Raw genomic sequence first — 26,914 nt, 5'->3', positions numbered from 1 at the left:
CCAATTTGTGTAAATTGGACCATCTTCTGGAACTTGTGTTAAGTAAAGTTTTGCCAGGCCCTGACCGTTCCCAGGAACCTGAGGTACGTTACTTTTGTCTGCGGCTCCATTATTTACCACTGAGGGTCATACCAGTGGGTAACGGAATGGTGGCGTCACCTGTGACATCTGCTATCCCAGTTTATTGGGCATCCCTATCCTAGGGGTGTCCGGAAGAAGCCCAGCACTGCTCTGGCCGAGGCTACGTGTGTCGCCCTGGGAGTGAGTCTGGTAAGTGCCACCGTGACAAGTGACCACTCTACCCTCCCAGCTCCTCAACGTGTGCCTTGTGTCTGGGATCACCCTAGGGGATACTTCAGTAAAGAGAAGACGACCAGTAACAAGTGCAAGCAGTAAATAGATCAGGATAACAATAAAAGTTTTTGCTGTTTCCACAGTAAGAAAAGTGTTGATTCTAGGGATGTTTTAGGGATGCAGGTGATATGAGTATGCAAGTGATGAACATAGGGAACGAAGGAAAGATCAAAGTCAAATATGACCCCAAGACTACATGTGTGCCCCCTGGGTGTTATAGTAGCACCTCACACTGTGCTCTAAAAGGAATTAGGACATTGCTTGTCTTAGGGGAACAACCCCCTTAACTTGACTAATTTCAGGACTATCTGGTCCTGTTGTTACATCCATAATATTGTTTTCCACATACTTGAAAGTCTACTGAGATCCGTGATTTCTAGGAGTTTCTCTCCGATGAGCTAGCTCCGCAGTGATGAATCACGGTCCATGTGTTTGGAATGATCAAGCATATTTTCTGCTCTTGCGATGAATAATCTTGTTGTTATGACGCCCACACAGATGAGAACCTTTCATTTCTTTTAACTTTACATCATTTGACTCATACAAGAAAAATAATGTAAAATGAGTTTTGGAGACTTCTGAAGGTCGTTCTTTTGTGCTGCAATTTATGAACATAAACAGATGTATTCTTGAAGATGACTTACTGTCAGCCGTCCCTGAAGTGCGGATTTTGTGCCGGTCATCAGGAAACACAAAGCCTTGATTTCTAAGGTTCTTTGCAACATGCCGTACCCTGATAACGTCTGTTTTTTTACAATGGTGTTTTTGTCCTTGATTTGATAATTGTGAGATGTTTACTCTGAATCATAAAACCCAAAACAAATGAGACATCCATCGACTCGGTGACCCGGGTTACACTCCGGCCTTTTCACCCTTGTTACGTCACTATTGACTCATATGGCCTGTTATTGTGTAATAATATGATGTGGATAATAATAATACACATAAATTGATGGGTTTTCCACTACAATACTTTGACAGTTGTTTAGTCATTGTTACATCTCCACATCAGCATGTCAATATGTAAAGGGGGCAACCTTTACCCCCTCTTTAATGTTTTCTCCTTTCTGTTTGTTGTTGTCCCCCTTGTATGACTCCACCTTTTGCCATCTTTCTCTTGATTCTTGGTAATCACGTCTTGCTCCATTGTCTTAGATGTCCAGTGCTGTCAAACCTTGCCAGCATCACTGGTTGACTGCAAAAATAGCTTCCTGGCTACCAGTTTGCAGATAGTGGAGCCTAGAGTCAGTGTGGGGGCCACATAGGGCTCATTGTTGACATAGAAGCAGTGTTATGCCACTAAGTGCTGTGACGTGGTGTTGCTAGAACGAGGGTCCAGTAGGAGGGCATAAGAGGTGGAGGGGATAAAATAAGTACAGTACAATAGTAACAGAGGGATCTGCTTAATCAATTGCAGGGCAGCAAGCTTTTTGGCAACCACCATGAGGCAAGCCAGTAAGCTGATGCAAAGTGACTGAAGAGAGTCTTAGAGGGATTGTCTCGCGAAAGCAAGTGGGGTTAAGTACTTCTGTATGGCCATATTAATGCACTTTGTAATATACATCGTGCATTAATTATGAGCCATACAGAAGTTATAAGAAGTTATTCACTTACCTGCTCCGTTGCTGGCGTCCCCGTCTCCATGGCTCCGTCTAATTTCGGTGTCTTCTTGCTTTTTTAGACGCGCTTGTGCAGATGGGTCTTCTCCCTTCGGCTCCGCTCGGCAGCAGCAGCGTTTTGGCTCCGCCCCTTGTACGCGTCATTGCGTAGCTCCGCCCCCGTCACATGTGCCGATTCCAGCCAATCAGGAGGCTCCTTTAACTGATTAGTAGAAAGTCCACCTATCCAAGGATGGACTGAGCAGTGCACAGAGTGGCTAGATGTTCTGGAACCTAGTACAAGTTCCAACCTCTTAACCATACAGACGGATTGGATTGGTGGGGCAAAGACAGCAAGTTCCAGAGCATTACTCCTTCTCTTGAGTATGGAATCGAAACATTCAAGAGTTAAAGGAAGTCTGTTACTGGTAAATCACCGCTGAACTACTCCCAATTAGCTCTTGCTGCAGTGGCCAGATTTGCTATTACAGGCATTGAAATAAATGGGAACTTGGCCTGCAATACCAAGCTTGGTCACTGCAGTGGAAACAGAGCTGTCTGCTCCCTGCAGAAATCAGCTCAGTGCATCAGAACACCAGCCCAGTGAACAGCTAATTGGCAAGGATCCCTGGCGATGGACCATTGTCAATTTACTATTGATGACCTATCCTGAGGATAGACTATCAAGAGTTTACAACTGGATGAGCCCTTTAAAAAACAGACTTGCAAATCACTTTTAATAAAAAAGTTATAAAGTAGCAGTAACAAAATATTGTACCCTCTAGCTTGGATACAAAATGTGATATGGGTAAGCATAGAGGTTCTAGCACTCTGTTGTATCACCTCTAGCTTGGATACAAAAGGGGATATGGGCAGGCATGGAGAGTCTAGTACCCTGTTGTACCACCTCTATCTTGGATACAATATATGATACGGGCCGGCATGGAGGCATACAGGTTCCATATGGTATCCTGCGGCATATTGCTACACATTTGCAGTAAGTGAGTCCTCTAGCCGCTGTTGAAGTTGGCTTCCCAGATGGTCCCATTCATGTTCTATTGTCGATAAATCTGGTTACTGGGCAGCCATGGAAGTGTAGAGGCATTCCTGTGACCCCCTTGACAAAGCCGAGCATTATCTTGCTGGAAAATGCCTCTTGGAAGCCCTGGCATAAGAGGCAACATATATGCCTGCAGGATGTCCTGAACATATTGCTGAGCTGTCATTGTCCCACATACCACTACTAGGGGTGACCAACTGTTGTATGTGATACCCCCCAGACCATCACACCAGCAGTGGGGGCAGTGTGCTGCTCCACAGCAAAGGCAGGATTGAGGCCTGACCCCTAGGTCTCTAGATATGAACAGGACCATTGTCAGTGCCCAAACTAACCCTGGGTTTGTCGCTGAAGACAACATGGTTCCACTGTATCGTAGTCCAGTTTCATCATTCATGACACCACTGCAAACAGAGGCGATGGTGGGTGTCAAACGCAGCACATGTAATAGGCGCCGTGAGACCAAGTTTCCTTTAGCCAAATGCCTGGAAGTGGTTACGACAGACACAGTGGTGTAACGATGGCGCCACCTGGATGGTGGACAACAAAAAGGTTGGAGCTGCTTGTTCTTCTCAGATGATCAGATAATCTTTTCTACTAGTGGTCTATCAAGGATGTCCTAAGCCCAGTCGCTTCCTAACAGTCTGGTCAGAATGGCCCAGGTGGCGGCAATACGTCGATACGACCATCCAGCGTCTCACATCCCAATAACACGCCCCTCTCAGACTCTGGTAACAGGGTAAAATATCTTCTCTGCGTTGTAGAGGCGTCTAGTGGTCAACAAGCTCTACACAAGTGGAAGAAGAGGTCACTACACACCAGGAGCCTCCGAGCCAAAGGAGAACAGCTTTTAGGGCCTCCAGTGACAAGACTGATTATCTAATCACCACAACTCTAATCATTTGTATATCTGCCTGAGATGTAACTGCATGCCGAGTTTTGCAGCAAAACGACAACTTCTTCTAGGGACGGGATTTTTTATGACAAAGAGTATATATTATGGTGTATAGTTGCAGGGAGCTGAAGTTGACAGAAGTGTAGCCCAAATTCTAACTGTGTCACGGTGGTGGCTACTCTGCCTGTAATGGTGGCTCGTGCAGCAGGCGGATTGCAATAGAGTTTGTGACAATGACGATTAGTAGTTCATGTACTGTCTGATGTGATGCCAGTGCCTTAGAATGAGTTAGTATAATGAAATAAAGAGACAAGTCCAAATAGGTTGCAGTAAAATCGAAGGCACACAGTTCACTGAATTCTTGCAGACATGGGACAAGATTCACACTTTCTTTGCAACAAGCAATCGAAGTGCTAACGACCACTTGTCTGTCCGTCCCTGTGTGACATGTGAGTTGCTCCGCCCCTGATCACATGGTGGTGATATCGCAGGTCCTACAGCATAATAAAACATGCAGAGCCTGACAGCAGCCGTGTACTCGCAGGACTTGTGATGATGTCACCATCATGTGATCAGTTACCTGTGCTCTGACCTCTGCCCCTGATGATTACATGATGGTGACGTCATCACAGGTCCTTCCCTTTGCAGAGCCGTGCATGTGATAGACAGAGGAGCAGCAGAGCCGTGAGTGTGAAAGACAGAGGAGCAGCAGAGATGTGCGTGTGACAAGACATATGGAGCACCAGAGTTATGTCTGTTACAGACAGATGGAGCAGCAGAGCATTGCGTGTGACAGACAGGCCGAGCAGCAGAGCCGTGCATGTGACAGATGGAGCAGCAGAGCCGTGTGTGACAGATGGAGCAGCAGAGCCATGTGTGACAGACAGACGGAGTACCAGAGCCGTGTGTGTGACAGACAGATGGAGCAGTAGAGTCATGCATGTGACAGACAGATGGAGCAGCAGAGCGGTGCATGTGACAGACAGAGGAGCAGCAGAGATGTACGTGTGAAAGACAAACGGAGCACCAGAGCCATGTGTGTGACAGATGATGCACCAGAGCCCTGCATGTGACAGACAGACGGAGCAGCAGAGCCGTGCGTGTGAGACAGAGCAGCAGAGCCATGTGTGTGAGATGGAGGAGTAGAGCCATGCGTGTGATAGATGCAGGAGCATGTGATCAGTCACCTGTGTGGGAGGAGTCCTGGGTCACATGACAAGGAGGTGGTCAGTGTGTGCAGGACTCTGCTGTGTCAGTTGTGATCCCTGTTGTATGGGATGAAGAATGTATGTAGCAGAGCTTTGTGCGTGTGACACGCGCATGTAGCAGAGTTGTGTGTGTGACGTGCATGTAGCAGAGCTGTGTGTATGTGACGTGCATGTAGCAGAGCTGTATTATCTATCAAACACCCCTTACTGGAGAAGTGTGATGGTCAGGCCAGGCTAAGTACAGATGAACTCGGAGGTTATTCGTGGAGGAATAGAGGGAAACTGTGCAGGCTCCCCTGTAGACACCTTGACTTCTGTCTATGCAGGGACAAGTGTAACTCATCATTGCAGTGGCTGATTTCCTTCCCGCTGACAAGCAAACCCTTCCTGGCAAATGATCCCTCAGGGCTGAAGAAAACTGAAGTAGACTCCCCTCCTGCTGACCCCACGGCTAGGGTTCCTCCGTGGCTGGCCTCCAGGCCTAGACCGGAAACTCTCCGGGACTGGCCTGGACTACTCTCACCTACATACTCTCCAGACTGGCTTCCAGACTGACTTGACTTCACTGTAGACAGCCCGCCTCACCCCATGCAAACTCTGACCTTTTATACTTTCACCACCAACCAATCCTGGGCTAAGGGGAAACCTTCCACCCAATCCTAGTCCTAGCTAGGGGTGATGACGGGTAACAAAGTGGGTTAGGGGGCATTCTGCACATTCATGCACAGGTTAGTTAGTGAAGACACCAGACATGACCTCTTAGTGACTAAGACAAGGCCAATACACATAAGAACACACTAGTACACACACAGACACACACATATTCACATAGACACTCTACAAGAGTGCTGTGGGACCCCAACTCTGTGGCACTACAGAGTGAGTGGATATAACAGATCAGGACTGTCTCCCACTTCTCAAGTGGAAAGTAACTTTTACAACTGTATTTATGGTGGATTATTATCCTCAGATTCAATAGCAGATAAAATCTGAAGTCACAACATCCGCAGGCCATGAATGTAGCAGCTTTACTATGAAGTTCTGCTTGTTCCTAGTCCCGTGTTTCTCTTTGTGAAAGAACTTTTCTGAAGGCCGCAGACAGCAAACATGTTTTATCTGAAAATTCCTGCCGTATGCTTTCGTTCTCTGCGCTAGCCGCAACAATGTTTGTGCGTAGAAATGAAAAACAATGTGGGCCAATAACAAACACATTAGCAACAGCAAATATTGTAGAGCGAGATGTTGTCCTCAGGTAGAGAGGTCATCCGGCACATCCTCATCTTATTTTCCTATGCCATCTTTTTTTCTTGCTCTGTCTTAACACTGGAGATTTTTTTTTCTCCCTTTCTGAAAAAAGTATATTCCTGCCATATCTAATACCAGAGCTATGGTTTTACTTCATTGTTCCCCCCTACAATGCTTCTTAAAGGCCCCCATACACATTCGAGTTTAGTTGTCCAAACTTGCCAATAATGGTGGAGCTGGATGGCTCTCTGTGTATGGTGGAAGCTCGACATTCGCCCCACAGATATCGGGAGAAGGAATGGTCAGTGTAAAGGGTTGGTTGTATGTGCCCGGTGTTGCAGGTTACACAATGGCACGGCGATGACAGATGGCAGTGGAGACGCCAATGATTCTCATATATAATAGATTGTGGGGTTCAACAGAGTTTTGTCTTACTTAACATTAAGAATGCCTCCCATTGACTAAGACCACAATACTTTTGACTTTGGACTCTTGCTAGTTGCCTATCATATTAATACGGTGGCTCTTTGCTTTGCCTAATAGAGGGTCTGCTCTGCCCTCCTCTATGTCCTGATGGGGTATAAGGACAGGAACTGTCATAATGGTGTTCTGGGCATTCACTTTTGATGACCTATGTTCAGGATAGGTCTAGTGGTATGGCTATAAGGGTAGCAGGGGTTGCAATTGCAACCCGGACCCTAAGTTAGGGGAGCCCAAAGGCCCCCCGCATCACACGATACTAACTAGCTGCTTATCTGCTGGTGGTATACAGTGCAGAGTTGAAGGTCATTTAGCCATGACTGTGGGAGGAGCAATTCAGATAGCGGACACATGACAGGCTTCCTAGTAGCAAGTCAGGTGACTCATGTCTTTGGAGGATGACGGGCTAGCAAGCCTAATGCAGGAAAATCACTGCCCATGCGCCCCTCTCCTCCTTCTCATCTGCAACTGTTTGCGAGTCAAATAATAATTTTAGATCCTTACACCATATTGCTGGGGGGTACCATTAGGGCTCATTACTACTCTGGGGGCACATACCTTTATGGGGAGCACCTGGCCATAATTTTCAGGAAGCACACACATACTTTTTGGGGCTTAGTACATACTTAACAGGTAAGCATATAAGTTTCGGGGGAGGGAGCATCCATACTTTTCTGGAAATCTACATACTTTTTGGGCAGGGGGAACATACTTTTCAGTTGCAGCACACATACGTTTTAAGAAGTGGGTCGTCATCACCAGTATGCCTTGCCTTTTCTATACAATGATATGATGCAATTGGAAACAATGGAATTGGACAGATTTAAGCCCATCAATGAAGCCCTTCATTAGCTGCATCAGGTGTTCTTATGTGGGAGTCCATTCAGGGGGTTTGAATAATTTTGAGACTGTAGTAATCATTAAAAGTTCCATTTTGTGCAGGATTTGGAGAACTTACTTGTTATATTAGTTGGATTGAGCTATTTAAATTATTTCCGTTTGATATGTTTGTAAGTTTATAAATTTAGTAAATAAACCTAATTTTTAATGAGGATGAATAATTTGCATTGTAACTGTACAGAGTGTGGTCACAGAATACTGTGGATTTTGGCATTTTAAAGGATATCAAATTTAATGGTAATATCATATAAATAGCGTCATAAGAACAAGTATATATATCAGTGAAGTAAAGAGTTAATAGTTTGACTGAAAGGGAGTTTGCCCTTCCAATAACACAAAAACAGGTTATTTGTGCCAGGTGACAGTATGGCCGCAATCCAGGATATTAAGGCTGGTGTTTGCTACTAACAGAACAAAGTGCAGGAATTTGGTGGAAGCAGAGCGGCATCCTAATAGCACCATCGATATAACAAACAACTCCCTGTATGCTACTGTACATACACATTTCCTACTCATTATTGTCACCATCTGAATCATTACGATACATCATTTTAGGTGTTACATCCCAAAATCTATTTAGATATAGTATCCTTCAGTAGCATGCTTAATTAAAAGGAAATGTAACCAAAAATCCATCTTTAAACATGTGAGAAACCGATATCACCCCCTCCCTATTGATGTCATGTTCATCAGTCACATGGGATTGAGGTGCTATACCAGGCACAACCACTATGCAATATATGGCGCAGAACCTGGTATGCACTTAAGTGGCACTTCAGTTAGCGGCAGACCCTTGTTGACCTGCTGCATCCTGAGGATAGGTCATTAGTAGTTAAGTCCTGGAAAAACCCATTTAACTCTCATTCTCCCTACGTCTCTCCCTAATTTCTCCATGAAACTGACCCTAACACCAGACAACATTGTCCCTAACTAGCCCTTTGTTATCCTTACTGGTGACTCTAACAAAATACTGTCCCTGAAAATAGGAAGGTACTAAGACTCAGACAAGAAGCCAAACAAGCAAGCTGGAATATGAACCAAGGATAGGCAGGTACAAACAAGGAATGAGAAGATAAAACCAGAGGCTAGGAGACAAGACTGGACTAGACAATCATAGGAACAAGATCACACTGACAAGAACAAGCTAGACTAGAACAGAAATACAAAAACTAAACAAAAATATTGGATTCATTGCACATTACTGCAATCACCAGCAGACACACCGCAGAAGGCAGAGATATTTAAAGGGAGGTTAGCCAAAGAGGAACTCCGCCCTGAAGGAATTTGAATGAGTAATGAGGTTATCTGATATACTTTAATGGATCAGCTGATGGAATATTTAAATAGCAGCTACCACAAAAACAGGTTATAAAGATGGCAAATCAGAGGGAAAATCATTCTGCAAGAGACTTTAGGGTGACCCTCAGGATGTTCAGAGAGGATGAGATAGGCAGAGAGATATCTGTGTTGTATAGAGTGGGTGTGGTTATGCTACACAGCCTCTGAAAGAGGAGATGAGAAGGGAAGCTGAGCTTGTGCATATTCATGAGAGAGACCAGTTGATCAGTGCTGGGAACACTCCCAGCCAGAAATTTGAATGTAAGAAACTCTCCAAGCCAAGTATGAGGCTTTCTTAATGCATGAGAAGAAAAACTCAAAGAAAAAAAAACTGAAGAGCACATGATTTTTTTCCGCAGGGACTTCGTAAGCTATGTGTGTATTGATTTTTCATGCACAAAGTTTTCTATGCCTTTTAAAAGGAGTAGCCTGGGCTCTTTTCAATTGATGACGCATTCTCTGGATAGGTCATCAGTAGTTGATAGATAGGGTCCTTCGTTCAGGACCCCTGATAATCTGGCCTGCCATCCAGTGCAACGGGTTGGGCGTTGCCATCAATGGACAGGGGACGAAGTGAAAGTATTAGCTTCACTTACATTTAAATCAATGGGAGTGAAGCCGGCACTTCCTCTCCTGTCTGCTGATGGAAACATCCAGCCGGCTGCACTAGACAGCAGGCCAGAGGATCAGTTAATCGATGGGGGACCTGAATTGTGGACTCTCCATGTATCAACTACTGATGACATATTTAGAGTATAGGTCATCTGTTGAAACAAGCCCATCAATTGAAACATGCCTCTAAGGGCTTATTCACACGGGCGTACGCGTTTTTACATTCACCAGGCAGCGATGTAAGAATGCATGAGCAGGCACACAAATCTAACGTTTGTGCTCCCGCTCGTACAGCCCAAGCCTGGCGCATATACACCGAGGCCGCAATGCCTTACTTCCCCCTTAGCGGCTGTGTGCCTCTCTCCTCCCCTTCGGCTGTTTGCAATAGGAGAGGGCGGGTGGGAAGGGGGGGCAGAGCTAAGCTCCTGCCCCTTGTCCACAGTCAGCAATGGGAGGGGCAGAGCTTAGCTCCGCCCCCTCCCATTGCAGACAGCTGGAGGGGAGGAGAGAGGAGGAGAGAAGGGAAAGGGAGTTTAGCAGTCACGAGGCTAAACTCCCTCCCACATCCCTTCTTCGGCCACTGTCATTGGTTCCTATAGGAGTCTGTGCAATGGCCAACATATTCCTGCCCGGCATAAAAGAGCCCGGTGCTATATTTGCTGGCCGGGCGCTTTTACACTGCGGGAATACGCCTCTGTGATCTGATGCATTGGAATCCAGTGCATCAGATAGTAGCGTATATTGGCCAACTGTGAAAACGGCGGCTGATATACGCTCGTGTGAATAAGCCCTGAGGCTGTATTTACACACATAGTTTTGATGTTTTTTTTTCTTAGTCAATGTCAGGAATGGATCCAAAAGGTGTTGAAATGTATAAAGGTCAGAATGAATGTAGGTGAGCTGCAATACCAGAAAATATCCATATACAAGAATGGCGCTGTTTGTAGCAAAAAAAAGTAGACCATTTCCAATTCAGGACTATTCTTTTAATTCAAAGCCTCATCTCCCTGCTGTTGCCATGTAAGCGTTATATCTTGAACTTTTGCTTCAGGTTTCCCTTTTATGTTTCGGAGCCACATTCTTAAGTGGAAGAGGAAACCAATTATAGATAATAAGAGTCTTTCCCTGCAAGAAAACAAGCAGAGGTCAAAAATAGCTGAAAGCATAAAGCATCTGTATCTGTCAGGGCTTTTCCTGCAAGTCAAAACTTGTAGTAAGTCAGATGCGTCTTAAGGAGAACATTCTTCATATTCTAGCAGAACACTGGGAATCTTGATGGAAGCGCTAGAGAATCATTAGCCGTCGTACTATTTTTATCATTATCACATACATCACGTTCCCACATGATACAAAATATGAAAGAAGTTACGGCCGAGGATTATGTGATGCTATAAACATAATCAGAGAAATCTTGAGACACGAGTCTGTCCGGGATTACGCATCTTACGTACTTCTGCTGTGTCTTCTGACCAAAATATGTTTATGGAATAATATGGTACAGGATGGAACAGTACTCGGCGGGTTTCCTAATCCTCTGTAACTTTCTGGTGCAATCACTCAGCTATATTAGTAGATAAATATCAGACATTCTTCCGTGATTAGCATTTGTAGTAATACGTTAATATGTAGTAATATTTACTGTGTATACACGAAATGACTATTTCTTAAAGTGGTAGTGCATTATTACTAAGAGACAATTTAATCGCTAGGATATACTGTCATTCAGGGTCGGCTCCAAGTTCACATGGGCTCTTAAGAGACAGAATCATAGTAGGCCTCCTAGGTCATTTCCAGCCCCCCAGGGACCCTAAGTCATTTTTAGGTCCCCTGTGCTCCCTGAGTCATTTATAGGCCACCAGGAACCCCAAGTCATTTATAGGTTCCCCTGTTACCCTGAGTCATTTATAGGCCCCTTGTGTCATTTATGGGTCTCATTTTGCCACCTGCGTCATGTATAGGCCCCACTGTGCCCCTTGAGCAATTGATAAGTCCTCACTGTGCCCCCTAAGAAATTAGTAAGGCCCCACTGTGCATGCTCCCGAAGACTCCGCCATCCTCTGTAAAGGCCTCTCTCGAGCAGGATCATGTGGAATGATGACATCATACCTGCCTGACAGAGAAGGCACTGGGCAATGGAACATGAAGCACTTGGCTTTCCTGCAGTCCCGCTGTCATAGTCAATTGTATCTGCATCTTTAAGATATGGATACATTTGATTTTAAAGGTGGTGGGCACCACCAGACTTAGTGGGCAGCTGCCCAGGTTTGTTGGGTGCTGACACCAGCCTGTCTTATTATTAGCTGTAATTCGTTGGGTGATTGGTAGATTTCAAGAATAAAGTGGAATATCATGGCACCTTCTAAATGAATGTAGCTTCCTGCACAGTGCCTTGATAAGAATATTTGTGATTGGTTGGGGTTTCTGCAATCACACCCTACATTGTACAATTTTGGGGTCATACAATTAAGGGCTTGATCACGTCTGCGGTAAGGACTTCCGTTTTCCTGCTCTTTTACTGGAACAGAAAAATAGCACCCAGTGGCTGAATGGATGGGTCTTATGATGGGACTGAACAGTTCTGAATAGACCCCATTGACTATAATGGGGTACATTCGGTTTCTGTCTGACATTTTACAGGACATAATAGTGCGGCATGCATTGCTATTTCGTCCTGTATTTTAACGGAATTCAGTGATGCAGGTTCCAGATGGAACCTCCAACGCTGATGTGAACAAGCCCTTAAACAATCATTAGCCGTGATGCAAAATTGCGTAAGGCTGCCTTCATGCACAATGTTCTGGTTGTAGAATTTCCCGCGTAAAACGTCTGCAACTACAGTATGTCCGATACAATGTTAGTGAATGGAGTTTTTAACAAACCCCATTCACTAACAGTGGAAGAATTCTGCTGCGGACAAGGGTCATATTGCTGATTTTCAAATCTGCAGCATCTCCAATTTGTTGCGGAAATTTAATTACAAATTGCTTTCTATGATGGGATACTTTCACATAGTGGAATATTTCCACTGTATTACTGCATGAAGAAGATTCACCAAAATCAGGGATCAAAGCAGCGCATGATTTTGTTGCCAATTTGGTGCGGATTTAGCTGTGAGATTTCACTTATTACATTGAAATCTGCAGTAACTTTTCCGCAACAAATAGATCATGCTGAAGACTTGAAAACCCCCAACCCAATCCACAGGATTTGATAAAACCCCATTCACTAACACAATACTGTACATAGTAGAAAAATTCAACAACTTGTATGTTGTGTGAACATCGCGGGTGGAGCTATTACAACACAGATTCAGGATACAATGTAGAAGGAGTTACAAGAATATGCAACGTTTATTTACAAACATAAGAATGGAAGTGAGTAATGTTCTTACAACAAGAAAGCAATTAAACTGTTACCATAGAATTTCCTATTGCTAGCTAGGGCTAACTACATTCTAAAAGCAACGTTTCTCGGTGAACTACACAGAATAACCAAAATACCTTTAAGAATGATATAAAAAACATTTTGCGAGATTTCCTCCCTTTTGCACAAAAATTCAGATCCCTGGATTTAGTGCACAGTTCTTTATTGAAGGGTTAACCTTTTACTACAATCAACCAAGTCCATAGAAAATACAATGTACAGAACCAACTCGAAATGTCCCTCCTACATAAGCTTGGGTGCCTATAACTATATTTCTGTTCTTGTATGCAAGCAATAGAGATTTACTAATATTTCCAGGCCAATGGGTAACAGGCCTCTTGTTCAGCTAGTAATGTCCCTAAGGATATGCACAACTAACCTTTTTTTTGAGGCTGGCCTCACTTACAGCATGTCATGTGGGAGAGGTCACTCCAACCAATCCTGAGTAGCCCAGGGACAGGAGAGCTCCTTTACCACGATTCCTAGGAATCCTTGTCGTTGTCAAAATGCCCCACTGGGTTGGAGATGCAACACTGACTCTCTCTTTTGTCCGTGGGCAAAAAGGCAGTCCCTGCTAACTGTCCTGTTTTGGCAGCTCCAGCAGCTTTTCTCCTCTCGACAGTCAGTTTCCACAGGCCATTGCACACCCAGCACTCCACAGCAGCACCTCAGCTACATTGTCTCTGAGCTCTTTCTTCTTGTGATGTAGTTCCCAAAACCTTTTATAGTGCTGACATCTTCTTAACCCTTTCCAATCCAATTTGTATCCTGGTTTTCCTAGGAGGCTTACTCTTTTTCTGTCATTGTAAAACGGCACTATATGCTGGGTAAAGCCAGTACTGCATGAGGTGACATGTTGGATAGCCTGCAACAGCAGAGAGGCTGGCAAAATACAGTAAGAGAACCCCGACGGACGTCTTCCAACATCGGAGCTGTACAGCCTTAAATCATAATCTCTTCAGGGGTCAGACAGTGGATTGGAAAGTGTTAACAGAAAGTTCTTGGGGAGCTTAGTCTTATAGCGCCAAAATTTGGTGTAAATTCTAATGCACACAGTAATTTTGACACAATGTCTGATGCAATTTACAGTTCATTGTTATGGCAACAATCTAAAAGGGTTATCCAGGAAGAAGCCGCCTGGATTCACCAGTGTCAGAGCAGTATCACTACTCTGACCCTTGTGTAGCAGCTGGCACTCATAATTGCATGTGCAGCTCTCATTGAAATCAATGGGACCCAGCCTGCAATTATGAGCACAGCTCCCATTGATTTCAGTGAGAGCCGTGTTTGCAATTACGAGCGCCGGCTGCTACATAAGAGTCAAAGCAATGTGGTACAAAGCGTATAAGACGGTTTTCTGCTACATTTTTCTCATTTTTTCAAAATCTGCATAATTGTATTTGTTTTTATGTTTGAATTGTTTTTTGGGGGTTGGTGAGGGGGGGGGGAGTGGGGAGGTCATGGAGTTTATTGATCTGTACTGTAGTAAGATAGATGATGTCTTGTTTCTCTTCCATAGGATCTCAGCTCCTTTGCTATGCCCTTTCTGGATGGAGACTTGGACAGTTCAGAGAAAAATGCTCCCCGTAAGGTATGCGCCCTGCGAAGATACATTTATATAAACATTATATAATCAGACCTAAGGAATAATAATGATTAAAACTGCCACAAATTATTTTTATTTATTGGACACACACATTACATCTGGAACAGGAAGCAGTTTCTATGGGTGCGTGGCACGGCACAATGGATGCATTCTGACTCGGCATTTCCTCAATTTGTTTAGCGGCCAATAACTTTACACAGAGCAAGTGAAAAATAAAACCGCGGGCTAGGAAGCAAGAGTGTTTAGCAACATTGGATTCCTGCTCATGAGACAGTGCCTCCCAACTAGACAGTCCCAGATTTGGGACGCTGTCCTGCAGTTCCAAGTGGCAGGAGGCAGGCCTAGCTCCCACTCTCACCCTAAAAATTAAAAATAGCTAAACTCAGCTACATCGTTCCTCCTACTTTCAACCTGTGTAGTCCACAGCACTGATGCCCAGCGCACTTCTAGGCTGAGAGATCATGTGAAAACAGAATTGAGTGAAAATTGATCAAATTTGCCAATGACACAAAGCTAGGAGGAATAGCTGACAATAGATAAGAGAGAGAGTATTCAAAAAGGTCTAGAAAAGCTTGCACAGTAGACAGCTACTAACAGAATGGTATTTAACTAGGAGAAATGCAATGTCCTACATCTGGGCAAGAAAAATGAAAAAGCAGATACAGAATGGGAGGAATTGGGCTAAGCAGCAGCACATGTGAAAAAAAACTTGGACATAGTAGTAGATCACAGGCTGAACATGAGTCAACAGTGTGATGCAGCAGCAAAAAAAGGCAAACACAATTCTGGGAGGTATTAAGAGAATCATAGAGTCTAGATCACGTGAGGTAATTATCCCCCTCTACTCTTCCTTAGTAAGACCTTACCTAGAATACAGTGTCCAGTTCTGTGTACCCTAATTTAAAAAAAGACATTGACAAACTGGAGCAAGTTCAGAGAAGGATGGTGAGTGGTCTGCAAATCATTTCCTGTGAGGAACGGTTAAAGGACCTGGGAATCTTTAGCTTGCAAAAAAGAAGGCTGAGAGGAGACTTAATAGCTGTCTACAAATATCTGAAGGGCTGTCACAGTGCAGAGGGATCAGCCCTATTTTCATCTGCGCAAGGAAAGACTAGAAGCAATGGGATGAAACTGAAAGGGAGGAGACACAGATTAGATATTAGACATTGAGGGTGATCAATGAGTGGAACAGGTTGCCACGGGAGGTGGTAAGTTCTCCTTCAATGGAAGTCTTCAAACAGAGGCTGGATAGACATCTGTCTGGGATTATTTAGTGAATCCTGCAGGGAGTAGGACCCGCAGAGGGTTTAAAGTTGACCACCAGAGGGTCACTTTAAAGAGGAGGGGTTGTGCCAAGATGGTATCACATGTTCAGATGCCCTTTTAAGGCATATGAATGTCATACAGCAGGATATCGCCACTTAGGGCACCTATTTGTGTCCCAGAATAGAGAGCTGCTCAGTAAGAGTGGCTTACATCCCGGTAGACCTTTTACCATCCTGTTTCTACAGAACAGTCATTTATGCGAATGGTCACCCTGGAATACTACATTACCACTGCAGGATAAATGTTAAGCTGGCCACAGCTTACCTTGGTGCAATCAGCTGTTTGCTGGGGGTGCTGAGAGTGGGACTTGGGGAGATCAGCTAATTGTCCTAAGCCTCACATTTTCAAAGGGCTTGTGTATCTTGGCACGAGCCTTTACGTCTTCGGTCGTTAGTGGACTCAACACATCTGTGCATTACTCAGACAGGCCAATGATTTTAGTGTGTAATGCCTTACTTCTCCTGTGATGGCGGTGTAGAGAACTAGCACGTGTGCTGCAAGGTTCTTGTGCAGTTTATCACTGATCTCTGGTGATCTCAGCAACGGCACGCCTTGTGATCAGCTTTTTCTCAAGGGACCTTTTTAACAAAAAGGGATGGTTCGAACATCATCAGAACATAATCGTGCACGGAATGTTTTATATTTTTAGCCCAAACTTATGATATTTTTTTTAATTCACTAGACAGAAGAGTCCAGCAGTATGGGGAGTCCTTCAAAAAGCTTTTTCCCAAGAGTTCTACAAAACCGACCATCTAGTCCATTGTCTGCACCCGTGAAGTCAAAATACAGCCCTGGATCCCCAAAAACTGTGTTTCCGTTTCCACACCAGGAGTCGCCTCCTCGCTCGCCTCGGCGTATGAGCTTTAGTGGTATATTCAGATCCTCTTCCAAAGACTCTACATCCTCCAACTCTAACCAATCTACCTCACCTGGCGGCATTAAATTCTTCACACGGTCAAGGAAAGGTAAGATGGCAAAATGCTCAAGTTTTTGGTGATGTTTTTTTTCATAAATTTGGTGCAAATTTAGGTAGCTAAATTTCAGGTTTCAGGTGCAATAGTTAGGTTAGCTGTGCAGAAGCTTAACTTGAAGCTCCTGAATCTCAATGCAACATCTGTAAGGCGGCTTCCGCACGGGCTACAAAATCATCACTACAGTGTGAAGCCCATGGTTTCCAATGGGTTCTTTCACATGAGCGATGTTTTGTAGCGAGGTTTTGTAGGCCATGTGGATGCAGCGTAACTAGGGCCCTTTCAACTATCATACATCATTTATAGTACTGGTCTCCTCCAATGAATCAGTAGGAGCTTTTGGTTCCCCTCAGGCTCCAGGACATGGGTTTAAAAGGGCTTTGCCAAGATGGCATCCCTTCTTCTTGTAGTGGGCCAGGTGAATATGGATGGTAGTGCGGACAGCATGGGTAAAGTTCTTGGGGAAGAAGCGGTTCTGTTCCTTGCCAGCTCTAAAAAAACGCATTTCTGAATACACCAGATCAATGGGAAGTGCTGCCCTTCCTCCGATGGAGCTGGAAGTAGAAATGGTTGAAGGGGTTTTCCAGGGAAAACACTATTGATCGGTGTAGTCTGCCGCTCCGTACCCCAACCAAGCAACTGATCGGTTACCTGCTACCAGTGCCACAATACACAGAGGTCGGAGCGGAGGTGGACGGGGCTTTTAATTACAGGCTAGGGTCTCAGTAAAAATCAAATGGGAGCCGTGCCTGTAGTTACAAGCACCGGCCACTACACCAGAGTCAAAACAGCGGCTTCCGTTTCCGGCGCCATCAGGAATTGCACGATCAGGTATATACTTTCTCATGACATTTTGACACAAAAACCCATGTACAGCGCTGTATCTTATTTGTAATGGGGGTATGGGTGAGGAAGTTGGGGTGCTTTTATTTGGAACGATTATTGTAAAAAAACAAAAAACTCTGTATCGTTGGAATTTGAAGCTAATTGTTCAGTATAAACACAGCCAATTATTAAACGATGAACAATAATTTGTTCGCTTATCATTCATTTTATGCATGTACGTAGTCATGGGATGCATATGATACGGTGCAGGTTGGCTTATAGTCGGCCACTCTGTGTCCGTTTCTGGGTTTTGCCCATATTGGATGTTTTGGGGCTTTATGTACAACAGAGATCATATTGTATAAAGTGTTTTATGACACTGTGCGGTAATGAATACATTAATTTGCACTTAAAGTGACTGAGGGGCTCGGGTTTTAGGGCCCCTACATACGGGCGTATTTGCGTGCGCAATATGCAGATAATAAAACCCATTGATTTCAATGGGTTAGTAAACATTTTTGTATTCTGCGATCACGAAGAAAACCGCAGCATGCTCTAATTTTGTGTGCATTTGCACCAAGGGTCCCTCATAGACGTCTATGGGGGGAGGGGGGGGGGCGCAAATGTGCATGCAATATGCAAAGAGACGTGCAATTCCTACTGCTGCATCTCAATGACATACCTGTGTCCAATATAAAAAGTCTGTGGTACGCCATCTGGTAAACGCAGCAAGAGCATGTATTCCTAGGCTATGGAAGCAGAATGTGTCTCCCTCAATCAAGATGTGGTTAGAGAGATAATGGAGATGGAGGATTTGACAGCTTCAGTAAAAGGTACACAAGATAAGTTTCAGAAAACCTGGTTTTATTGGATCGAATTCCAGGATTCTTTGGAATTCCTTAACCTATACAACTCATAAGAGCCCTGGAGAGCAGAATTACGCCCTCAGTACAGTTCAGAAAGGGATGCTGCAGTACGCCAAGGTCCTGCCAAATAATACGGGGACAAATGCAGGACTGCATTACAATGTACTCCTCCCCCTTTTATTCTGTTCTTTTTTAGATTTTGATTTCCTTTTTTCTTTCCTCTTCCTCCTTTTTTTCCCTCTCCGTTCCTTTGGTTTGTTTTTCCATTTTACGCTGTTCTAATGTTACGCCAAAGTCAGCTGTTTAAAACTAGGAGGTTCTCCGTCACTATCACGAGAATAGAGGAATATAGAGGGTACACAGGGCGGGTGGGGATTGGATAGAACTGTGGGGAGGAATGGGTCGGGGATTGATCTTTAATGAGGGTCTTCTTCCCTCTTCACAGGGGTTGCAAAATTCGGGATCAAGCATAATTGCAGTTCACACTTACAAAACCCTAGGTAGTACCTGAGTGGGCCCACCTCCAGGGGCTTATTGTACGTGCTTTAGGGTTTAGCACTTTGTCTTAATCCAGTTGTGGAATTTTGTACTACTGTTTGGGTTGCAGATTGCCAATTTCTTTGCATTACCTAACAGTGATTTAACTGGTTGTTTTGGAAAAATGGAAAATTCGTAAATAAAGAATTAAAAAAAAAAAAAAGAGACGCACAATTACACTGCAAAAAGAACATATCTGGAACGCAGACTAAATAGCCATTTAAATTGGGGCGCATTTGTCTGCTGCACGCAAATGAACATGACTTTTAAAATGCGGAGGTTTAAAAAAATCCGAAAAAATCACTGCGTCATTAAGTATCAAACTAGGCTGCGTCCTTAAAGGGGTTATCCAGGCTTTACAAATGGATGGCCTATCCTCAGGATGGGCTTCAATATCTGATCAGTGAGATTGAAGGGGATGCGGTGCTCGTGTGATCGATGCTGCCTCTTCAATGTTTACATCTGAGCTCCCAGCCAGAGCGGTGGAACCCCATAATCAGATATTAATGGCCGATCCGGATTTACCATCAATTTTTAAAAGGCTGGATAGCCCCTTTAAGAGGTCTATAATGGAGCTACCATTAATAGATGCTGAGGGCGAGTAACTTAAGTCGGCCGGATGTTTTCTTCGGCTTCCGCTGGGTCAGCAGCTCTTTCTCGGGAGAGAAATAAAACATATAACTGAAACCTAATACCTTCCTCAATGGGATGAAATGGGGAATGTTCAGACAGCACATTCCTGGCCGCCTATTTATACCGGGAGGATGAAAACAGCCATTCATGTAAACTACGGAGGAGCGGTGGTCGCCTCATGTATGAGAGTCACACCGTGGAGAGGTTGTGTTATTTCACTCCGTCACCATTGTTTTCATACCAAAAGCGTAAAACAAAAACTTTTTGTAATGTAGTAGGAGCCACAAAGTTGGCTGTTTTGTATGATGTTTAGGTCAGTATAGGCCTGGAAAGCATATACTGTGCACTATTAATGCTCAAGTGAATATGAACACCTCCCAACCCAATGTACAAAAATTGTAAAAAATTGAACACAATGAGTTTTATAAAAATAATAGAAATTAAGGACATAAAACAGACATTAAAATAATTGTGTATTATGATAGACATATAGGGGGGCATTCATAAAAACGTTTACACTAGTTTCTGGCGTAAAAAAAGTCACATTTTTGTTCAAGTGGGGATTTCAACTTTTTGCACTACCCTCACTGCTTTTTGTGGGTGGGGCTTGTCAGGAGGGAGCATGGCAGTCTAAGACCAACACATTGATGTATGATTTATGCCAGAAAATGGCATAAATTATACTAGAAATGTACACCAGGTCGGACCTGGCTTACATTTCAGTGTAGGTTCACAGAGCTGCCGAGAAGTGTGTGCCTCATCATATATTAGGCACATGCCGTATCACGGGAAATCATACTAAGGCTGGGTTTATATACCTTTTGGACTAAAACACACTGATCTCTAATGGGTTAAAATGTACATTTGCTATCTTCACATCCATAATGACCTGTTCAAAAATTGGAAACGACTTTTATTATCCCTCGTGGCAAACGCTGGTAAAAAGAAGCAAAACAACTAAGCCAAAATAGTTTTTTAAGTGATCAAAAAAGACAACTGTACCCCAAAATAATGCTAATAAAAACTAACATTTTTAAGGCCTTCTTCAGACGACCGTATTTGTGCGTGTTTTACATTTTACACACGCATTTCGCAAAGAATAAAACCCATGGATGTCTCTCTCAATAAAATTGTTAAACTGTTTTCACCTTCTATGTCTGCTTCCTGGAGTGCTTCTCACTATATGTAACAGCTGCACTGATGTACCACACTACACCCACAGGACAGCCAGGACTAATAGCCCCATATTTCTTTAGTTCTCCGAATTTTTGTACTCATTATTTTTCTTGAAACGGGTTCCTACCCATACGCAAGCTGGCATCACGACAAACTAACATCTCTCCCTACCCGACTCCGTGGGTAGAACGCATTAAGAACTGCCAAGATATTTGCAACTGTAGTTATACCAGCCCCTAGATCTTCTTTATCACCTTTTCGGGAGGAGCAGTAGAGCCACCGGGACTACTATCTTAATCTCCCCTTGATGACTTAACCCTCCTAGGTCTGGGGCGCTGCACATTAAAATGTAGCATTGCAAAAAGAAACGTTATGGTCTTGAAATATGGGAAGGCATTGATGGGCAAATCTTTGAATTTCCTTCTGTGCCATAATGGTGCACAAAGACTGAGAGCATTTCTTTAGAAATGTACAGTGTGTAATTAAGAGCTTTTCAATGAGGGTTTGATGTGCTGGAGCCTTTTCATCAACTAATGGGTGCATCGCTCAATCATTAGGGACCTCATAAAGACCTGTTGACCCCTAAAGGGATTGTCTCATGCAGACAACTTCATTTTAAACTAAAGTTTGCCCAATTGCCGCAGATCCCCCTATAGTACGATGAAAAGGTAATAGTACATGTTGGCCATTGAAATTAATGACCAACCATGTAATAAATGGATGTGCCAAGTTTGTTAATATAAGAATACCCATCTATGGCCTACTAGAACATATGGAAAGGGGTTGGCTTTTTGGGCTAACCTCTTTAAATCCAGCATTTAGGCCCATTCTCTAATAAAAGCGAAGGAAAAAAACATGGTTTTGACTCCTGGATTAGTAATTACTGAAGAGATTATGTGTCACTATACCGTGGTGTAAATCACAGTGGGACAGAGGCGACCTGAGATCTTTGGAGCATAGTCTGGTCTTTATAATCGGATCTTCTGTTTAATCAGATTCAGCTTCAATTAATGAAGAATTAAGGAGCCTGTGGGAACAGTAATATTAAGAATTACATAAGGTATTTACTTTGGTTCACACTCACTATTTAAGCTCTTAAAGTCAACCTATACCTACGATAGTGGAGCCGCCTTTATAAAAGTATTTCGCAAACATGGCCAGATGAAGGTCGGTGCAGGCCTATTGACATCTAAAAAGTTTAAAAATATTTTAAAGTACTTGGTTATATAACAAACTTGGATACTAGGAGGTCCATTGAATGTCGTCTTAACAATAAGAGTGGTGGTCACACAGGAAGTTGTAGAGCCCCCCTTCATATGTGCTGCTCCTTTGCGAGCTCAAACTGTGAAAATAATCAGAGTCTTTGTATGAAGATTTTCCAACATTCCTGACAGCTCCATCTCCAGCTATAATATTCTCCTCACATAGCCCATTTCAGACTTTATCATCACATCATGTTAGGGTGTGCTGCTGGGATCTGTAGTTCTACATGGATTTCCAACAGTGCAGCCCTACAAGTGGGGGTTGATTTAGCTGGCTGGGTATGGATTTCTCCAGCCAGCCAATCATCACCGGTCTGCTGCTCATATATACCATCTCCTCTGCTAGAGGCTGGTTGTTTCCTCTGTTTGTTCAGTGTGTTCAGTGTCATGTTCCTACATGCCGGTGCATGTGCCGGACATGTGGTGCGGACACTCCTGTTCTGGGTGCATGGTGTTTAGTGTTGTATGCAAATCCCTGGTGTGTTGGTGTGAGCTGTGTTCAGTCCTGCTGTGTTTCGTTTCTCATATAGGTCTAGATAGGTTCCTAGGTTCCAGCGTAGGGCTGTCCCTGTCGAGACGCCCCCCCCCCCCCCCACATTCAGGCAGGTTTCATGTGAAAGTTGTTTTGTTAAAGTAGGGACCTGCGAGACAACGAGGACCCTTGAAGTGGGCTTACAGGCTTAAGTATCTTGGCCAAAATACAAAGTGTGTTATGTCTGTCCGGAATTTCGCCATTTCGTGAGGGTGAATGACGTAACACATCAGGACATAGAAATCGATAGTAAATGTTCAAGACAAAGCTACAAGACCTACATGGTACAGATGAAGCACTGTTGGGGGCGCCCCTTGACTATTTGTTACCTGTAGATTGACAGCTCAATTTATTGTTAATTTGACTGTCCATTCTAATACCAAATCTGAGCATGTTCTGTTCTTTGCACTACCGTATTGGCAGATTGTTTGAGGGCCCTACAAATGCACCAACAGGGCCAAGACTGAGTTAATAGAGTGACATTCAATACATAGATACGGTACCGGTTCCAAGCTTACTACATAGTTACGCTACAAGAACCAAGCTTACTGCATAGATACAATTGCAGAAACCAGCTTACTACAAATATGTTAACAGAACAACACTAACTGCATAGATATGGTACCAGAACTAAGCTTACTGCATAGATACGGTACCGAAACCAAGCTTAATACATAGTTACGGTACAAGAACCAAGCTTACTACATAGTTACGGTACAAGAACCAAGCTAACTACATAGATACCAACACTAAGTGCATAGATATGGTGCCAGAACCAAGTTACATACAGATGGTACTACCATTTTCCCTGAAAATAAAACACTGTCTTATATTAAAATTTTCCCCAAAAGAAGCACAGTGTCTTATTTCCGGGGAGTGTCTTATAATACTCACCTAGTAGATGGCGTTCTGGGCCCTCGGGCTGGTCACCGTCAGTGCGGTGGGCTTCCGTGTACCTCTGAACTCTGACAGAGCATTTCTTCCTGGTAGTGTGGTATGAATACCCAGCTTCCAGCAAGCGATTGCTCTGATTGGTTGATCGAGCACCACGTCAGCCAATCAGAGCCGGCACTCGATTAACCAATCACAGCCATTCATTGAATGACATCATTGAATGGCTGTGATTGGTTTATCGAGCGCCGGCTCTGATTGTCTGATTGAACAAATCAGGGCAATCACTTGCTGGAGGCAGGGTATTCATACCCCGATACCAGGAAGAAATTCTCTGTCTGCATTCAGGACTATACGGAAGCCTACAGCAGCGGCGGAGACCAGCGCGAGGGACCCAAACGCTGTCTATTAGCAGAGTATTGTTTTTTGTTTTTTTTTCATGTGGTGCAGCTAGGGCTTATTCTTATATTTCAAGCCCCCCTACTCCTTCGAAAATCAAGGTAGGGCTTATTATCAGGGTGGGTCTTATTATCGGGGAAACACGGTTGCCTCAAGCAAATTGAATAGATAAATGACCAGAATCAAGTTTACTACGCAGATATGGTACCAAAATAATGCTTACTATGGATATGGTACCAAAACCAACCTTATTGCGTAGCTATGGTACCAGAACCGAATTTACTAAATAGATACAGTACCATAACCAAGATTACTGCATCGATACGGTACCAGAACTAAGCTTACTACATAGATAGAGCAACAGAACCAAGCTCACTCCACAGATACGGTATCTGACCTGCGATTACTACATAGATACAGTACAAGGCCCAGAACCAAGCTTATCACATAGGTACTCTTGTCTAGATATAAGTTGTAGTAACTGGCAGCATACAGGAATGTAGAAAGATACAAAAATACTTTATTACCCCATTACAGAAAAAGAGTAGCGACGTTTCGGTCAAATTGACCTTCCTCAAGCTAATTGCCTGACTCTATAGGAGGACTATTGCAGTGCTGCTGGGAATTCATCTTTATTCATAGGTACTCTTGTCTGTGACATCACGGTCCCTCTCCAAATGTCTCTCCTCCTCTACTGCGTTGCGTTAGAGGACAGAGCAGCAACGTGTTTCTCAGCACTGTGGAAGGGAAGCAGCGGCTGGTTCGCGGCTGGGGCCAGAATTTCGGGCAGGCTGCTGGCGAGCTTATTTGTTTCCCCAACACAAGTCACTATTTTTCTGATTGGAAGTAGGTCAGGGCTGACCTCACATTATTCCTCCTGTGTGCGGGCAGCGGCGACTGCTTCTGAAAGAGGACTGGTGAGAGAAGGTGGGTCTGAGCAATGGTGGGTTATTAACAGGGACGGCTTGCGAAGCCATGGACCCCTCTGAAACCTTAGGCCCAAAATGCCCCTATTATAGTCCACCATTGGTAACCCCAGTTCATGGATCCCCAGGTGGGGCAGAATATTCTAGTGCAGCAGAACTTCTTACCCGCTCACATCGTAAATAATTAACCAGGTGACAACCATTAACTTTGCCTTTATCTGCAACTTGATTAAATAAAGCATTAAACATCGAGATCTGAAGAAAACGCAATAATGGACGAGGATTGAATGACTTTTATATACAGTATGTATAGTATGTGGTATAGGATGGGAGAGTATTCACCTGTAGTGGTCTACAGCAGCGCACGATGGCGTGCGATATAATGTTATTATAACCTAAATGGGTCCAAAATTCTGTCCTGATTTGAGCCCATTCAGATGGCCGTATTTTCAGGCCATGTGCTGGCCAGGCCCATGTATTCCACACACGTTCTTTCACACCGATGGGCCATGGTTAAGACTTGGACATGCAACATGCGGGGTCTGAGTATATTGGACAGCACACAGACGAGTATACATGTGCTGTCCGATCCGAGTTGCGTCCAAGTTTCTCAGGTGCAGCTTGCAACCAGCTGTCTGGATTTATAGGGTCTCAAAAAATTAGAATGCAATGAAAACATTCTGACTGTAACTGCCTTTAAGGGGCTGTCCAGTTGTAAACTATTGATAGTCTATCCTCAGGATAGGTCATCTCATCAGTAATAGATTGGCAGTCGTCTATCGCCAGGGAATCACCTGTTCTCTGGGCCAGTGTGCTTCCTGATGCCAGCTCTGTTCCCACTGGAGTGATCAGACTTCGTATTGCAGGCACTGAAATGAATGGGAATTTGGCTTGCAATACCTAGCCTGACCACTGCAATCAGAACAGAGCTATTTGCTTCATGCAGAAATCAGCTCAATGCACAGGCACATCAGACCAGAGACCAACTAATCAGTAGAACAGATTAGTGGCAGATTCCTATGATCTGACCTGAGGATAGGCCATCAATAGTTTACAACCGCACAACCCCTTTAAGGACAGGTTCACATCTGCATTCCCGTGTACTAATTTCTGTTCCGTCATAAGAACAGAAACCCGAAAATGATGGCAGTTCCACATTCATGGGATGACAGACAGCTAATGGCTCCATTGATTTTTATTTGGGTCTATTGAGTTACATCATTTTAGCATAAAAATAATAGCACGGCGTGCTGCACTATCTGCAACAGAGGCCGTGATGCATGTGTGAGCCTAGGAGAGCTCACTGCATCCAGGTTTATGCAGTTACTGCTTGGCCACAACACGGATTGTGTTAACAAAGATCACGGTGTAGCCCTGTGATCTCCAGACCTAATAGAAGTACATGCAGGTTGTTTTCCGGTTCACAAGTAGCTTCAAATTGCAAACATCCAGCAAAGTATTTCCTGTACATGAGTATGGAGCTACCATCCTGCCTGAGTTGCTGTTAACAGCATTTCAATAGATACTTTACTGCAGTCACAGGGGCTATAGACACAGTGGACAAGAGAGGGCTCATTGACTTCTATGGAAGAGAGTTGTGGGCATGCTTTATGGCCTGGGCAGGAAAAAGGGAAAGGTGAGCTGTGACCAGCCCTTATTGACTTCTATGGGAGAGTGTTGTCATTATGGTCTGTGATGTGCAAGGAGGGGGGAAGAGGTGAGCTGTAACCTTCACCTATGGACTTCTATGGGAGAATGTTGTGGTCATGCTGTGTGACATGTGCATGGAGGGGAAGGCGAGTTGTGACCATCAACTATTGTTTTCTATGGCAGAGTCGTGTAGGCTATGTGACC

General features: G+C 44.0%; 1 protein-coding gene across 2 annotated transcripts in view; it reads left to right on the top strand.

The window, feature by feature from the left end:
• The window catches only part of PRKAG2 (protein kinase AMP-activated non-catalytic subunit gamma 2), a 318,286-nt gene that overhangs the window by 112,940 nt on the left and 178,432 nt on the right, over positions 1-26,914 (top strand). For both annotated transcript variants that reach the window (XM_066585251.1, XM_066585252.1), the window contains exons 2-3: positions 14,630-14,701; positions 16,725-17,007. In XM_066585251.1, coding sequence (XP_066441348.1) covers positions 14,630-14,701; positions 16,725-17,007 — 355 coding nt within the window. The remainder of the gene's footprint in view (positions 1-14,629; positions 14,702-16,724; positions 17,008-26,914) is intronic.

Source organism: Eleutherodactylus coqui, chromosome 12, assembly GCF_035609145.1.
Source record: "Eleutherodactylus coqui strain aEleCoq1 chromosome 12, aEleCoq1.hap1, whole genome shotgun sequence".
Lineage (NCBI taxonomy): Eukaryota > Metazoa > Chordata > Amphibia > Anura > Eleutherodactylidae > Eleutherodactylus > Eleutherodactylus coqui.
Note: the sequence above shows the minus strand (reverse complement) of the source record. Positions and strands in the feature narration are given on the sequence as shown.